Source organism: Scardinius erythrophthalmus (genome assembly GCF_964197995.2).
Source record: "Scardinius erythrophthalmus genome assembly, chromosome: 10".
NCBI lineage: Eukaryota > Metazoa > Chordata > Actinopteri > Cypriniformes > Leuciscidae > Scardinius > Scardinius erythrophthalmus.
In genome coordinates this window covers 17,947,411-17,964,740 of record NC_138230.1, presented here as the reverse complement: position 1 = coordinate 17,964,740, position 17,330 = coordinate 17,947,411, and the positions used below count along the sequence as shown (strand labels likewise).

The window sequence follows — 17,330 nt, the reverse complement described above, 5'->3', positions numbered from 1 at the left end:
GAAACATTATTATTTATATATTTAATATTAAAATATAACTACATTTAAATATATTTAATATTAATATGTTGTAATTAATAAAATAATGTTTATCAAATACTAATTTTAAATAAATATTAGGATTTTATGTATGTGTGCTTTTTGAGTGCTTATTGGAGTTAATCTGGAAACACTGGACATTCAGCTCCCAAATTATCAATGGTATTCAATTCGAGTTCCAAAAGACTGAAAAATGTCCTTCCCAGCAAAAGTCCAAAAATCATCATTTAAAATAAATCTTTGTTCAGTACTGGTACAGTAGTGTAGTCTGATCTGAGGTCAGTTTGTTAGATGCACCCAGCAATGACAGTCACTCTCTTGCACAGCTGTGCCGTAAGAGGATACGATCTGTCCCTAATCCAGCCGCCCCTCCCCCACATCTCCCTCTTTTCCTCCCCCCCTCATGGCATTGCCCTCTGTAAATCTGAGCCGGATTTTAATCTCTATCCAACTGTGGATTAGGGAATCCATTATGAGCTTGCTGAAGCTAGGCTGAAAAGGCACGTCCGGGCATCAGGTATGTAAATGACTCATTGGAGAGGCGGGGAAAAAAGGAGACAAAAAATGCCTGAGGGGAGAGATACTTCCAGGAAGGGTCCATATGTTTACTGCACATGTGCTTCAAATGATGCATTTCAGAGGAAGGTGGCAGTGAGTTTAGAAGATGAATTTAGCAGCTATTTTAAACTTTAGCATTAGCTAGTTAACCAAATAGCGATTTTGGATCATTATACACACTTATTTCTTAACATAAATTTGAGAAAACAATTCCAACGAAGGAGACATTGAATTATCAAATTACATCTGACAGCCCATGAACATGCAAATCATCACTAGCTTTCACGTATAATCTGCAGTCGGAGAAAAAGCCCATTATCTTTGTAAGGTATTAGCTTGGAGGCTAACTCAAAGTTACAGATGGAGAGCCTTTGCAAATTTGTGAAGCCTAGCCTGTAGCATGTACCTTTAAGCAGCATTTTATGTCTACCATGTCCCATATACATTATTAAAGACACCAATTAAATAAAACCCAAATCAAACCTTAGATTTCCCATGTTTAGTGAACATTTGCTCTTGGTTAGCAATAGCTACAAAACATATTTTAGTAGGCTTAAACCTGTGAAGAAAGACTATGAGGACTTATCTGAGCTTTAAATAATGGAGTTAGGCTACATACATATATTTTTATATACAATGTACCCCTTCCCAAATGTGCACTGATATTCATGGTTAAACATAACAATGAAGGATATTACAATTTGACCATTTACTATAAGTACTTCACAGTCGCTTTTTGACTTAATGACCTCTCTCAGCTATTTGAATGTCTGTGAATCATAAAGGTGGCAAATGTGTGACTCTAATGAATATACTATTAATTATTATGCAGCATATTCAACATTTCCAAAACATTTCTCAAACACATTTTCATTTATTTCATAACATTACTTATTACTAACATGTTTGGTTCCAGGCACCAAAGACTATATGCATGTTGGTTTATCTTCAAAACTTGACCATGCATATTACATAGTGTTATATCTAAAATTATATTTTATTAATCTGTATCACTTTATATAGGCCTACTGTATCTCTTGTGTTTATATCTCTCAGATACCTACAACTCTTTATAAGCGACCTGAATCACTAACCACTAACCAGTTATTTTACAGCAATTTTAGGACTGGTTTATGAAAAAAGCGCTTGTACTCATAGTAAGTTGCAAGCCAGATAAGTACACTCAGTCTTTCTTCTGCTCACTTCAACATCTCTACCTGTGATCATGGCTGCCGATAAATGAGATTCCAGCTGTAAAGACAATGTCACATTCATGTTCATATACTATCAAGCAACATTGGAGCAATGAACACACAAACACTCCACAATCACACACTGACACACGACTCACTTGTGTCCGATGAAGTTCCCGCTCCCTCCCCGTGCTGCTACAAACTTCTCATCTACTGCTCCACGCAAGTGCCGAATCTATAGAGAGAAAGACCATTTTACACTGATCACGCACACACTTCTCTTCTTGGGTCGGGACGGAGACTGTCACAGCCCTGATCCTGATACAGCGGGGTCATTGTGTGAACTGTTACTTGAGGTCAGAAAGCAGTTGGCTGGTTTGTTGTGTTAAGCAAAATCCACTATGCTTCTGCTCCATTGATCACCTCATGTCACAATCTTAAAAATGTATTCTTTATAAAAGCAATGCATGATGATGGTTTATTGGCATGGTATTTGCCATATGTCATGTTTAAGACATATCCAATATATGATGTTCATATTTCTTGAATATCACACATAAATTTAGCTTTAGTCATTAATGTGTTATTGACAAGGACAACTGTCAGAAGACAAAGAGTGTTCATAAACTTCAGTGGGTTCAGTGGGTTTCTATACGTCCATAAATGTCTTAAATGGTTTCATAATATTTTCTAGTGATAAAGTACACTGTACAAAAAAGTTGTAAGTACAATCAACTTGGATGTTTAAGTTATTTAAACTGACTTAAAAATGAGTTGAATCTTGTAAACTTATAAAAAAAAGTTGACAATTGCTTAACTTATTTTGATAAGTTAAAGCAATGTAAAAACATGTTGTCATAACTTTTTGATAATATTTTAGTGTATGTTTTCAAGCTGTTTAATTCATTAACTTCAATCAATATACAAAAATTAGGCTAATTAAACCAAAATGAATGAATTAAAACTAAATTCATAAAATGATCGTGTCACCATTATGTTCAGTTTGTTTATTCACATGTTTCTTTGTCTTTGTTTTCCTGCCACTCATCAGTTAGCATGGACACTAACACTAATCATCACAGGTGTTTGTTATTTTGTCATCATCATGTATTTAAGTTCCTCCTTGTGCACTCTTCAGTTGTCCGATATTGTTTGTGTTTATGTTTACATGCTGTCTCACATGTTGGCTATCTTGTTTTGTGTTGTGTAAATAAATCCTCCTTGTTATATCTTCATCATCATCTTCTTCTTCCTTGGATTAGAGCGTTACAGACTACCGGACCAGATGTATTACGCTGCGAAGTTTGTGGCCTAGAGTCATGAATTTATAATTTTCAGAGGAGTTTTACAGTCTCGCCATCTCCCTCCCCTTCGACTACGAGACCCTGAAGTGTTCTGGATCACCATCCCGTTGACCTCCCAAACACCACTGGTCTGAACTGGAAAGAAGCCATCATGCGGTTTCTAGAGAGCGTCCGTCCCCGATCCAGGACACAGCCACACAGACCGCAGAGAATTCATGTGAGCCCCCGACAGACGGAGAGCTTACACCCACCGCGACACATCAGTCAGAGCCAGAGGAGAAGAGGACAGAGCTGACCCTTGCCCCGGAAGTGGAGCTCCATCATGAGTCTGACCAGGGGTGTGAACCCGCGACATCAACGGATGAGGGAGTCGTGACTACGGAGGATGATAACTGGCTAATAGACTTCAATGAGGAAGTATCGACTCCAACCCTATCCCACCAGGTACCTTCATCATCGCTGTTTTTGAACAACACCAATGACTGCATGAACTATGAGGTCCTCATTTCATCATTCTACATGGACTGTGTTATTCTTACCGTTTTTCTGTCAAGTTTTGTGGCACCGTGAAGCTCAGCCAGTCCTCCAGCCCCGCCGTTGCCGGATGTCTACAGCCCTGCGCTGTCTCCGGGGAGTCCCTGTGATGTTGAGCTGCAGGTCGTGCATCTACCTGCAGAGCCCATGTGAGAAAATCCTCCGGCCTATGTCCTCTTCGCTCCATCTCGGCCTGTCGGCCTGTCGACTCCACCGGAGACCCTCGGCATTGTGGCTTCACCAGGTTCCCTCGTCCTGCCAGCTCCCCCTTGCTCAGTCGTCACCCTACTTCTGCCAAGGACTTACAGGCCGTCCGCTGCGCTTCCTTCCCTTCAGACTCACCTCTGTCACATCAGCTCCACCTGAGCCCTCAGGTACTCTAGCTCCGCCTTCAACTAACGTCACCGCGGCATCGCCTTTGTCTCCAGTACCAGCGATGTCACTCGTTTCCAATGGCTCTACATCTGCGCCTGTGGATCCATCGGCCACGTCTCCGTCGGTCGTCCCTCAGTTTTCGTCAGCCTCGACACCACCTAGGCTCCTCCCTCCCTCTACTCCGCCAAGGACTGTCGGCACTGGAGAGCTCTGGGTCTGTGCCATCTGGCTTTTTCCATCATCGCCGCCAGGGAATCGTCGTCATCCTTCCCTCACCATCTCTTCGCCACATCTTCGTCCTCCTCCAAAACCCCCTCCAGCCCTCCCTCTGCTCGTCCTTCATTTACGGCATGAGGTCGTGCCTTGCCAGAGGGGGAAATACTGTCACCATTATGTTTAGTTTTAGTTGCCATGGATTTGTAGTTTGTTTTCATTCATTCACATGTTTTTTGTTTTGTTTTCCCGCCACTCATCAGTTACCATGGACACTAACACTGTTATCCCAGGCCAGCTGTTCGTTATTTTGTCATCATCATGTATTTAAGTTCCTTCTTGTGCACTCTTCAGTTGTCCGTTATTATTTGTGTTTGTTTACACGCTTTCTCGCATGTTGGCTATCTCGTTCTGTGTTGTGTTAATAAACCCATGTTATATCTTCATAATTGTCGTCTTCCTTGGATTAGAGCGTTACAGATCTCATGAAGGAAACCCCTAAAAGGTTTTATATGATTATGAAGTGCCTGACAGAACCCTTTAAGGTTCTATATAGAACCTTTCCTAGACTGTAGGCACTTTCATTTCAAGTAAAGAAGCTGGAGAGTGTGCTATGCATATTACATGACAGATAAAAATAGGTGGCCAACATACATGTTGAATTAAGATGGATTCTCGAATTCTCACAGCTTCAGTGAATCTCTGTGCTGTTTCTGTGAATTTTGTTTACATGGCAGGGCTCGACATTAAGGCTTGTCCGCTTGTCCGGGACAAGTGGATTTTTTTGTAGGACAAGTGGAAGAGAAAATTAGTTGTCCCACTGGACAAGTTAAATTTCAAACAAAATAAAATGCCATGTTACTTCACGTTATGTGCCACTCATTACGTCTATAATTTTACAGATTTAATTTTACCGATTTGAGACGTCGCATCACTGCCAGATTCAAACTGTGCTTTCGCGCGTTGGCTGGCGCTGAGCCAGAGTCGGACGCGTTCAGCGCTGTCATATATCACAACTAAGCAGTGTTTTCAACCTCATAATGTTTATTTTAGGTTTCAGATATTTAAATACACATAAGCACGAGTAAAACAATACATTTGGAGTTTGTAAAATACACACTGATGTCTGTGGAAGCAGCAATAACAATCTATTCAAATATAATTTGCCGACATGTGTTATTCATATCAGACAAACATAGTGGAAGTAACGTTAACTATAAAGTTTACTCTATTCTTTCAGTAAGAAACTTTTTTCTTTCGGGAGAAACTGATGAATTCACGTGCTGTAAGTTAAATCCGACTGACATCTCATGTTATAGATCAAGATTATTTATAACGGTTTTTAAACGACCAAACACACTCACTTACACGTATTTGAGAATCGGAATATCAGATAGGCTAGTTGATGACATGGTAAGCAAGTTTGTGAATATTTTGAATAAAAAAGGAAAAGCGAAATAAAAGCGACACATCTGTCATACAGTATTATTGTGGCTGCGGTGTATCGCGTGACGCGTCGCCATGGAAACATTAAAGGGAACGTTCGCCTTGAAAAAACTCACTCTGGGGGTGGGGAGGTGGTGTCAGTTAGAATATTTTAAACTTATGCGTGAAAGGGTTAAAGAAAAGGTCAAAAATAAATTTGTGTGTGCTGTAAAGTGATTAGAAAAAAAAAATCGGAATCGGCAGGTCAAACTCAATGAAAAACCGGAATCGACCTAGAAAATTGTAATCGGTGCATCTCTGTCTACTAAAAATATTTTAGATATAGTATACAGTAAGTAAATAAGTCTAGCTAGCTTGTCTAGCTAGCTTGCAAATACTGAGGATACCTACACGAGTCACCACTTCCTCTGGTGATACACTGCGCACCAGCGTGCAAAGAATTACTTTGTATTATGGAGTCTGGAGATCCTTATCTGAATCTGAGTCTGAATTTTATTAATATTGATAGTGTTTGGATGCTTTCAATGGTTTGTTCGAATTCTGCATTAGCAAAACACACAAAAAAAAAAATAAATTATAAAATTATAAATCTTTACCCGGACAAGTGACTTTTGTGCATGGACAAGTAAAACATAAATTTACTTGTCCAAAGGACAAGTGCCTCAAAAAGTTAATGTCAAGCCCTGCATGTTACTACTATAGTGAAAAGAGCACAAAAAAGCCATAGAACATCTGTGCCAAATATTGAGTTAGTAGATAAAAATGACTTTGGTGGATAAACTCAAAAAACATATCAAAGACCAACAAGGAGAGACAAAGACAAAAATGTTTTCTGTCTACAAAATGATTCTATCTACTGCATTTGTCCTCTAAATAGTGTTTTTTGTAAGAAATCTTCTACTGTGTGTGTGAGCTTCTGTCCTTGTTGAACTTTGACATGTTACTACTATAAAAAGGCATATTTTTGCAAGCTTTTGAAGTCACCATGAAATCAAAATTGACAATTCATGTTTTATGGAATATTGCAGTATTTTACTATTATTGATTTAGGCTATCTGTGCGCATCATTATTATTATTATTATTTTAAATTCATGTGCCCTCATACATTTTAATGAAAATAACTCCCCCTCCTACTTGGAGGCAGCACATTTCTTCTCTTCTCTGATGACGTTTACCTACATGAAGGCGGTACAACCTGTCACTCACATGAGATCACAGCAATAGCAAACCACAACCATCCAGCAATTCCCAAAGGACAAAATCAAGTTCCGCCCTACATTTTTTTTCTTGTTTGAGAAGCTGTTTCACTTGATATATACATCACAATTGGGAAGAAAATACTATCACAACTTCTGTTTCATGCCAACTTTAAAGACAAAATGTGTCCAGAAAATATTCTGAGTGTCAAAATAAGAGCACTAGAAGACACCATCATAAAACACATAACAAATATATTATTTATCACATTTTTCTAATTTAGCGGGGATATGCATCCATTAAACTGTGTGTACACCAGCTATTATGAATGTCTCTGCGGAACGGTTCTCATAAAGAGGGACTGGTAACATGGCTTTGCCAACAGCCTAATGTCCATCCCACAGTCTGCGCTGCTGACGTCTCAATACTTGATAATTACTGAACTTGATGGAGCGCACACACGCTCGTCTCTGAACAAAGGGAACGGCACATTGCAAACCCCCTCATTACACACACACACACACACACACACACACACACACACACACACACACACACACACACACTTATTCACTTGCATGAATATGTAGGTCAGTTTGCATGATGAAGTGCCCTGCAAATAAGAGGATTACGCTGATTGTGCCAAAAGCAAAACAAATAATGAAATGCCACAACAACAATTTTCATCATCTAAAATCATTCTATAAAATATTAACAATATCTATTGTTTTCATTTGTGTTTTTTATGCTTCATATTTTTAATACAATATAATTTCTCCTATTGGGTTAAAGGCAGATGTTATGTAAAAAAAAAATAATACAAAATGTAATAGCATAGCCTACAAAATAAAAATAGCAAAGTGAAAATGGTAAAAATGTTAATGATAAAGCAAATGTTAGATGTTTGATTGTTCTTGTTGACAGATTTGATGTTGTGTCTATGTGAAGTTTCATTTTTTTTCATAAAAACTGTAAAGAGAGACTTATAATCATTTACATTTTTGGATGTAGAATTGAATTAATAAATTACATTTATAACATTCCATTTATAACACAACACTGATCATCATTAAGTACTTGAGATCATTTATATAGCATAAACTAAAATGCTACAGACAAAATTCTACTATGCAAATAATTAAGACAGATTTACCTTGGATAAGTATTTAATTAGCCTAGGTAAAATGTATGAATTAAAAGACACTTTGACAAGAAAAAAAATCAAAGCATTTTATTAAATAGGTTATTGAAATGGAAAATTGTGGAAGGGTGGAAATAATAAAGACCAGAGTCATGCTCTAATTCTGATATTTACAGGTAATTGAAGCCACGCCCCTTTGGAACCCCCAAGTCTTCTGCGTAATGACGTAGAGGGATTCCCCGGTCACTTCCCAGAAATGTTTACACGGGCAGATGTCCAGGGTTCGGGTGGGAGTAGGACACTGGGTAATTATGAACTAAGATAGATATTAAGCTAGACTGTACACATATTATGCTCAGTTGAAACATTGACAACCGACAGGTGTCTTTAAAACGACACAATTAAGGCCGAAATAAGCTCAAATATCCTCTTCCTACAAAGTCTTGTTTCACGTAAAGTCAAACTCGAATCAAATGACAATCGCGAATGTATTCTATTAAAATTTAAGAAGTTGTGTGACATTCCCGAAGAAAATTTTGTCAAGCTCCGCTCCATCAAAACTGCAGCGCGGGACGCTCAACGATACAATCGGATGGGCAGAAGCAGATCAATATCAGCAGAACGAGGCGACCGAAATATATTACTGGCAAAAGATTCTCTATCCTATGCTATGCATTTAAAAACTATATTTGTTGCAGATGTTTTCACACGCGCGGCCATTTTTGTTTTATGTTCAAAGCGCAAAACAGACTTAACCTGTTCCACCTGAACCATAACGGGACACTGGACAGATGAGAAGTACATACAGTGACCGAACCTGGTGGCTCTTCAAACACTCACACACAATGCGCGTGCACATACAACACGCACAATTCACGCACACTAAAAAGGACAGCTGGGGGCTGGACTTCCGAAGGCAAAGTCATTTCTGCTAAAAATTGTCTCTCTCCAGCACGTGCAATGATACTTTAAAATGAAACACAGCTTGCTCCGATTCCGAACTTCGTAAACAATATGATCACTGCACTCACCTAGGTTGTTCCGAGTTAGAGCTCCGGTTGTCCCGGTCAGATATTCAAAGCTTTCAGTGGTCGTGGGTCCCGTGGCTAACTATTCGGACACACACAATGCCAATCAAACGCTAAGCCTCGCCTTTCGAGTGACGTCGGTGCGAATGGACCAATCAGAACGCGCTCTGGGTTCGCGTCTCGCCCTCTCGTGGCAGATTATGCGAGACAGGGGTATCTGCAAGTCGGAAAGGTAGGGTGTTTCTAAAGGTGAATTGCTACAACAGAAACTTACCCCTATCCCAGAGGTGTCCAATCCTGCTCCTGTCTGTCCTGCAAACTTTGCAGGACAGGCAGGAGCAGGATTGGACACCCCTGGGATAGGGGTACACCCCAATTAAACACCTTACTTGAAACTTCCAGACAGGAGTGTTGAGGCAAGCAGGAGCTAAACTCTGCTGGACAGTAGCCCTCCAGGACATAGTTTGGACACGCCTGCCCTAGACCTACCCCACACCCTAACAGGCAGCTTCCGCAACCAACTGTAAATACATGTTATGAGATTGTGTCTTACATAGCTAAGAATGAGTAGAGTTCACCTTTGTGGATACACATATTAGAATTACTTTTAATATACTAAAAATCATATTAGTCAATGACTAAAATCCCTCGACTACACAGGACAAATGGGACAGGACGATTTGTTTTCCCATACAATTTGCATTGTATTTAACAGGCAAATTGTACAACCCCATTTCCAGAAAAGTTGGGACATTTTGTAAAATGCAATAAAAACCACACTCTGTGATGTGTTAATTCTCTTGAACCTTTTTTTTTTTAACTGACAAAAGGACAATGTTTTCACTGACCAACATAATTGTATTTTGTAAATATAAACAAATTTGGATTTTGATGGCTGCAACACACTCCCAAAAAGTTGGGACAGAGGCAAAATTAAAGTGAAAGATTACATAATATATAAAAGCTGGTTTTGAAACAGTCCACAATGAGCAGGTGAATTGGTAGCCTAATAGGTGAGGGTATCCTGATATATATTAATCATATACACTCACCTAAAGGATTATTAGGAACACCTGTTCAATTTCTAATTAATGCAATTATCTAATCAACCAATCACATGGCAGTTGCTTCAATGCATTTAGGGGTGTGGTCCTGGTCAAGACAATCTCCTGAACTCCAAACTGAATGTCAGAATGGGAAAGAAAAGTGATTTAAGCAATTTTGAGCGTGGCATGGTTGTTGGTGCCAGACGGGCCGTTCTGAGTATTTCACAATCTGCTCAGTTACTGGGATTTTCACGCACAACCATTTCTAGGGTTTACAAAGAATTGTGTGAAAAGGGAAAAACATCCAGTATGCGGCAGTCCTGTGGGCGAAAATACCTTGTTGATGCTAGAGGTCGGAGGAGAATGGGCCGACTGATTCAAGCTGATAGAAGAGCAAATTTGACTGAAATAACCACTCGTTACAACCGAGGTATGCAGCAAAGCATTTGTGAAGCCACAACACGCACAACCTTGAGGTGGATGGGCTACAACAGCAGAAGACCCCACCGGGTACCACTCATCTCCACTACAAATAGGAAAAAGAGGCTACAATTTGCACAAGCTCACCAAAATTGGACAGTGAAGACTGGAAAAATGTTGCCTGGTCTGATGAGTCTCGATTTCTGTTGAGACATTCAGATGGTAGAGTCAGAATTTGGCGTAAACAGAATGAGAACATGGATCCATCATGCCTTGTTACCACTGTGCAGGCTGCTGGTGGTGGTGGTGTAATGGTGTGGGGGATGTTTTCTTGGCACACTTTAGGCCCCTTAGTGCCAATTGGGCATCGTTTAAATGCCACGGCCTACCTGAGCATTGTTTCTGACCATGTCCATCCCTTTATGACCACCATGTACCCATCCTCTGATGGCTACTTCCAGCAGGATAATGCACCATGTCACAAAGCTCGAATCATTTCAAATTGGTTTCTTGAACATGACAATGAGTTCACTGTACTAAAATGGCCCCCACAGTCACCAGATCTCAACCCAATAGAGCATCTTTGGGATGTGGTGGAACGGGAGCTTCGTGCCCTGGATGTGCATCCCACAAATCTCCATCAACTGCAAGATGCTATCCTATCAATATGGGCCAACATTTCTAACATGTTTAGGGCTTTCAGCACCTTGTTGAATCAATGCCACGTAGAATTAAGGCAGTTCTGAAGGCGAAAGGGGGTCAAACACAGTATTAGTATGGTGTTCCTAATAATCCTTTAGGTGAGTGTATATGATTGACTGTAGAAGAGCTACTCACTCTTTGCAAGCAAAGATGGGTTATGGTTCTTTGTGCCAAATATCATGAGAGAATTGTCAAACAATTCAAAAATCACATTTCTCAATGCAAGATTGCAAAGAATTTATGTGTCACAGAGTCAACAACATCAACAGCACCAGACCTCTACACTCCACCCACTCCGCAGTCACCAGAGTACTAATCACCGTCACCTGTCACCAATCTTCACTGATCATCACCCAGCACTATATAACACTTCCCAATTCAGTTAACCATTGTCTGGTCTTGTTGTTCCCTCAAAGAACACTTACCTTCACGAACGATTTGTCTTCAGTCATCTGCTTCCTTCATCCGTCTTCAGTCATCTGCATCAATCTCCATTTCCGAACCTGTAACAGATAAGACCCTTACTCATCCAGATATCCATCCTGAACACTATATTCATCAGTTACCCGCCTGCTTTCATCGTTGCGATCACATACTTCTGCAAATAAACCTGTTGATTACTTTACCTGTGTGAATCTTTCTGTTTCATGACATTATGTCTTTCACCATTTACAATACATAATATTGTGAATAGATTCGGGGAATGCAGAGAAAAGTACATGTATAGGACAAGGCAGGAAACCTCTGTTGAAGGAGTGTGACCTTTGAGCCCTCATACGGCACTGCATGAGAAACCATCTTGCTGCTCTGTTAAATATATTCACATGTGCTCTGAGGTTTTTGAAAACTGTTGTCACTTAACACAGTCTGACGCTGCATCAAGAAATGCAACTCGAATCTCTGTAACGCAAGGAGTAATCTGTTTAATGCAGAGATGCTGCTGAGTTCTCCGGGCCTGAGCTCATCTCAGGTGGTCTAAAAGACAGTGGAAACGTGTGCTGAGATCAGTTGAGTCCATGTTTCAGCTTGTTTTTGGAAAAAAAAAAACTGACTCTGAGTTCAGTCCCATTTAGAAGAAAGGGACCATCCAGACTATCATCAGTGACAGGTGCAAGAGCAAACATCTGTCATGGTATGAGGTGCATCAAGTGTATATTTGGATTGCCATCAAGATGACATCTTTCCTGGGAAGCAAGACAATGCCAGGCCTCATTCAGCATGTTCTACAACAGTGGTTTCTTAGACACTCTAGAGTGGATGTGCTTGACTGCAGTCCAGATCGGTCTCTTGTTGAAAATGTATGTTTGCTATCATCAAAAGCAGAATCAGACAACATCTGTTGAGCAGATGTTTTATATTAGGTGAGATTAGGCAAAAATTCAACAGTTAGTATTCTTAATTCCCAAATGATTAAAACGTGTATTTAAAAGGAAAGGTGATGTGACAGTGGTAAACATGCCTCTGTCCCAACTTTTTTGGAGTTTGTAGCAGCCACCAAAATCCAAAATGTATTTTTACAAAATACAATTAAGTTGGTCAGTGAAAACATTTTATTTGTACATTTTTCAGTTAAACAAAGGCTCAAGATAATTGACAAATCACAGATTCTTGATTTTTATTGCATTTGACAAAATGTCCCAACTTTTCTGAAAATGGGGTTTGTAAGCTGCAATAGAGAGCTCTCTTTTATCTCTCAGCTTTTTTAGGGGGAAAGAGATATGAGTTTATACCTATTATAATATATAATTTTGACTTATTCATGTAAATAAAATTTGCAAGTCTATAAAGGGGACAGCTTTACGAAAATAGACAAGCAAGATACTGGATGCTCAAACGCACACAAGAGGGCGCACTTTCTACAAAATATTTTTGAAGTTTCCTAGTGACTAGTCTACTAGTGTTGGTAAATGTCTCATGGAGAGTGTCTCTGGTGCAGGACAGAGGCGTTTAGTGAAGGTATCTGCACCCCTGGCATCAGTAAATGCATCAATGTTGTATGAGTAGTATCTCTTTAGGGATTTGGACAAAGGGCTCCACCACTTTTTTGTGTGGGCATGTTAACTGTTATTTTTTTGATAGCATGTGCTGGCAGTGACAAGTAAACCTCTGAAAGTTACTATACGATCAGATTATACAGCCCATTTTGAACAGTTGAATCCATGTTTTTATTATAACTAGTAACCCTTGCCATCCACAAAGTAGTCTGTATAATCCAAACTGAATCAAATTGATACTAAAATCATCTGCTTACAGACATACACAACATAACCATGCCAGTAAGGAACAATAACGATAAATAAACTATGTCCAGAATAGATCACTAACATGGCTACTACTTGTACTATTTCTGTAGTACATACTGTGCATAGTATGCAAATTTTGTATTCAATGCATGGAATACCTGGATCACTATTTGCCAAAATATGCTGTATATGCAACTGAACACCACTCACAATTAAGCGTGCAGTTTAATGAGGTCATTTGACAATATTGCTATATATGTACACTTTCGCATACTACTTTTAAAAAATAGTAAGCAGTATGCAATTTAAATTAGTGTTATATTACATATTACATTTTTGCTTTGCACTGTTGAAATTCTTTGACCACAAGCATTTCAGTGCACTGGGATTGATTTTGACAATGGGACAGTCCTACAAAACTCCCAGCTATGCGCTTACTTTTGAACTAGGTTTGATTGAGACACAACCTACCCTGTAGTATGCAAAAAGCAATACAGAATATGCAGTATTCATAAAATGGAAAATTCCCATATGTGACCTATTCTTCTGCCCAGATTCTTTAGTATGCATCTGATAGTGAAGAACAGGGTGGATAGGGTGTCCAGATCCTTCTACACGTGTATAGATAGAGAGTAGTGCTCTAACAGTCGGACACTGAAAATATATGCACTGGTTAACGAAGGACCAACGCAAGGACAGGTGAAATAGGCACAATTATGACAGGAAACAAGAAATGGAAAACATGACCTAGACAAAAAGTAAATTACATAAAGTGTTAACTAGGGAAAGACCAGGAGCTATACGTGACGAGTAGAGTCTGACAAACCTGAAGATAATAAAACATTGAAGAAGATAATAAAACATTGAAGCCTTGAAAAGCAAACATTTGCATATGATGTGGATCAGCTCTTACAATTTTAATGCTTTGAACGTCACATTTTCGTCACCTGCATGATGAATGTAAATGCCTTTTACGGCACCTTTCTAATGTCCAAAGTATATAAATAATTGTGCCATGGACTTTTTCTAATTTATAAAGATCACTTCCTGATCAATAATTTTTGGATTTGCACATAATGTGCTTCACGAGTTTGGAACGTGTCTGATGCAGTTTGACCCTTATTCAACATCTGCATTGGTTAGCTACAATTACCTGACGGCCGAAACAACCAATATGACCAACGGGCCATTTATTGCAATTTAAAATTGAACAACTTCAATCAACCTTGAAACATTTAGCCTCAGAACAATGAAGCTCTAGAGAATTGTTTAAGGAAGGGCTGTTTTTAAAATATAGCCTACTATAACTTATATGTTTTTTTTCTAATTTACCTTTTCTTTTTTTTGGAAACTGCCAGGAAACAATTGTATTAAGCTCTGAGTATTCTTAAACTTGACTGATATGTTTTTATTGAAAGCAGAACACAGGAAACAAAGACGACTCATTCAAATATAGTGAACTTTATTAGCACTGTTATACTGTACAGTTAGTAATGTTCTCTTTTGATATTTGGGATTACAATGGACACAACACGCATACACACACTAAGTCTCTGTACAATTCTCTTGTTGGGCGGCTGACTGATCTCCGATGAGTCCAGAGCGGGCACACGTCAACAAGGCCATATTCAGTGGAACCATATCTTAGCATTTCACATAGACGCACACTTGTACAGACGTAAGGATTTGAATGTTCTGCAGTGTTTTCACTATTCTGATTATGGATGTGGTACTTCACAGAAAGTTGTTGATCTTGATGATACAGAAGATTTCAATTTGATGAGATTTGGTGACCGTATAACAGGATGACACATGTATATGACAGTGTTAACACAATTGCTGAGATCACCACACCAAATGGTCCTCATATCTGTGGATAAACAGCCATAAATTCTTATAATCAAACAAAAAAAAAAACTGTTACACGATGCGTTTATTGTTTAGCTACTTAAGAATAGTGAATGGAACACTATGATAATAATATTGTCATAAAAGAATAATCAATTAATTATAAGCTGTCTAAAGTCAGTTTATAAGCCTTACCTGGTCTGAGGATGGGACTCTGTTTCACCAATCAGAAGGTCTGATATTAAGGTGTCAGCGCTGGACCTTTTGCCATACCTGTCAAACAGAACAAATACATCAAAATCACACCAGTGTAAGAATGATACAGTGGGAAATAACATAAAAACATAAACTTGCTACTTGCTACGATTTCTACTTACCGTGCAGTAAAATAATACGCACTAACTGACTGTAAAGAACTTTACTGAAACTTCGAAAATGAAGCTAAAACATGAGCTCATTAATACTAATATGAAACAATATTCCATTCTAGATCACATAGATCCCAATGTCAATTTAAACTTGAGTCCCACAGCTAAAGTTTACGCTTAGAATGAAGTGCACCGTTTCCATTTCCACGTGCAGTCTAATCTATGTTCTTCCTTTTTCTTTAAGCGGAAGGAAAACAATAGGCCACTTTAGTTATGCGGAGGGATTTGAGTTTATTTGTAACCGTTCCTTAGTAGCCTGTTTCTCTTTGTTACTTCGCTTGCTTTCAAAACTGTGTATTTCGTCACGTCAATAATTAAAGAAGGGCAATCAGCGATGAATTTTAGTAAGTACAAAACCACATCCCGCTGTTAAACACATTTTAAGCGCTGTGTAGTGCGCAGTCAATTAGAGAGTCAGCGGGGGGTTATCTATGGATTAATCCAGTGCTTTTAGTTAGTTTTCCAGTCCCTATGCAGTTGCTTCAAAGTAGAGAGCCCATTTTGGTGTTTTTAAAATAGGCTACAGATTAACTTTTGTCGGTCAAAAAATAGGCTAAGCGATGTTGTTGAGAGAAGAAAGAAAAGGAACAACTTGAGAAAGAATTTTTAAACATTTCCATCCAATTATTTTGAGAAGTATTTATTATAAGTAAAAGTAGCTCACCTCTGCCTTGTTATGAGGTTGATGTAGTGTCTTAGTGCAGAATAATACTTGGCGAGCTCCTCCGCAGGTGCCTCCTCTCCAGGGTTGTCCGGTTTTGTTGGATACCCTTCCGTAAGAGTTCCCAAGCAGGCGAACAAGAGGAAGGCGCACGCTGCCCAGCCGATCCACATTTTCATATTTGGATGCATCTGACATAAAAAAAAAAAAATAAAAAAAAAGCAAAAGTGTTTGTGCTAATAAGTAATCTAATGTTCTAAAAACTAACTCATATAATCACAAATCTTAACAGAAGACGTTTGGGCTGGACTGTGGTCTGCATTAAACTAGAAATTATATTTTATGGTATCGTAACACTTAATAGCGATATTTAATATTACTAGCATAGAGATATTTCATAAAAGCTACATTTCATTACTTTCTAAAATAAATAAAACTTAGTAAAATAAAGCTTCCAAATAATGTAAAAGCATTATATAAATGGTGCACTTACTCTTCCTTGTATGAGGTCTTGATTGCACTTCTTGCTCGGTGGGTCTCGACTTCTCTGATTTTCTGCATTCTGTGTCGTGTGTCGTCTGGCTTTATACCTGTACGGCTCGTGCCATAAAGAGCGGAGCCCACGCGCAATTGCGCGCGACTCTTTTGATGCGCGCGAGCCCGCGTCACGGATTAAAACCTCTGTCATCACTGCTTTAAAACGCGCTTGTTTGGTCCTCATTTGAATGCGTGGGAGGTTATTTAGGGACGGTATTTTGCACTAAACACAAGAAGTTCGAATCATGATCTAAAACTTCCAGCTTTATTCACTTGTTTCACCTTTTAAACTTCTTCAGTTGTTCTGATGTTCTTTACTAAAATGGCATCCTGATATCTACACGATAGGCAACGTTTCAATTATCCCATACAACAAACAAAGAGTCCATTTATGATTATCATGCTATGTTGCATGT

General features: G+C 38.9%; 2 protein-coding genes across 6 annotated transcripts in view; both read right to left on the bottom strand.

The window, feature by feature from the left end:
* pals2b (protein associated with LIN7 2, MAGUK p55 family member b) overlaps window positions 1-9,290 on the bottom strand; it is a 30,989-nt gene extending 21,699 nt beyond the window's left edge. Inside the window, exons 1-3 of one of the 5 annotated variants that reach the window (XM_081377101.1) lie at window positions 9,033-9,290; window positions 1,949-2,025; window positions 1,815-1,848 (exon numbers count right to left, since the gene is read on the bottom strand). In XM_081377101.1, the coding sequence (XP_081233227.1) occupies window positions 1,815-1,824 (10 nt within the window). In that variant the 5' untranslated portion in view covers window positions 1,825-1,848; window positions 1,949-2,025; window positions 9,033-9,290. The remainder of the gene's footprint in view (window positions 1-1,814; window positions 1,849-1,948; window positions 2,026-9,032) is intronic. The other 4 variants (XM_081377099.1, XM_081377102.1, XM_081377100.1 and 1 more) reach the window with 4 other exon arrangements.
* A 5,597-nt stretch (window positions 9,291-14,887) lies between these two features.
* On the bottom strand, window positions 14,888-16,938 carry npy (neuropeptide Y; the record flags this gene model as incomplete). Its single annotated transcript, XM_081376196.1, has 4 exons — window positions 14,888-15,310; window positions 15,484-15,561; window positions 16,381-16,568; window positions 16,873-16,938. 4 exons carry the CDS (start codon window positions 16,936-16,938, stop codon window positions 15,286-15,288), a joined length of 357 nt encoding a protein of 118 aa, XP_081232322.1. The 3' UTR covers window positions 14,888-15,285.
* Between the last annotated feature and the right edge of the window lie 392 nt (window positions 16,939-17,330).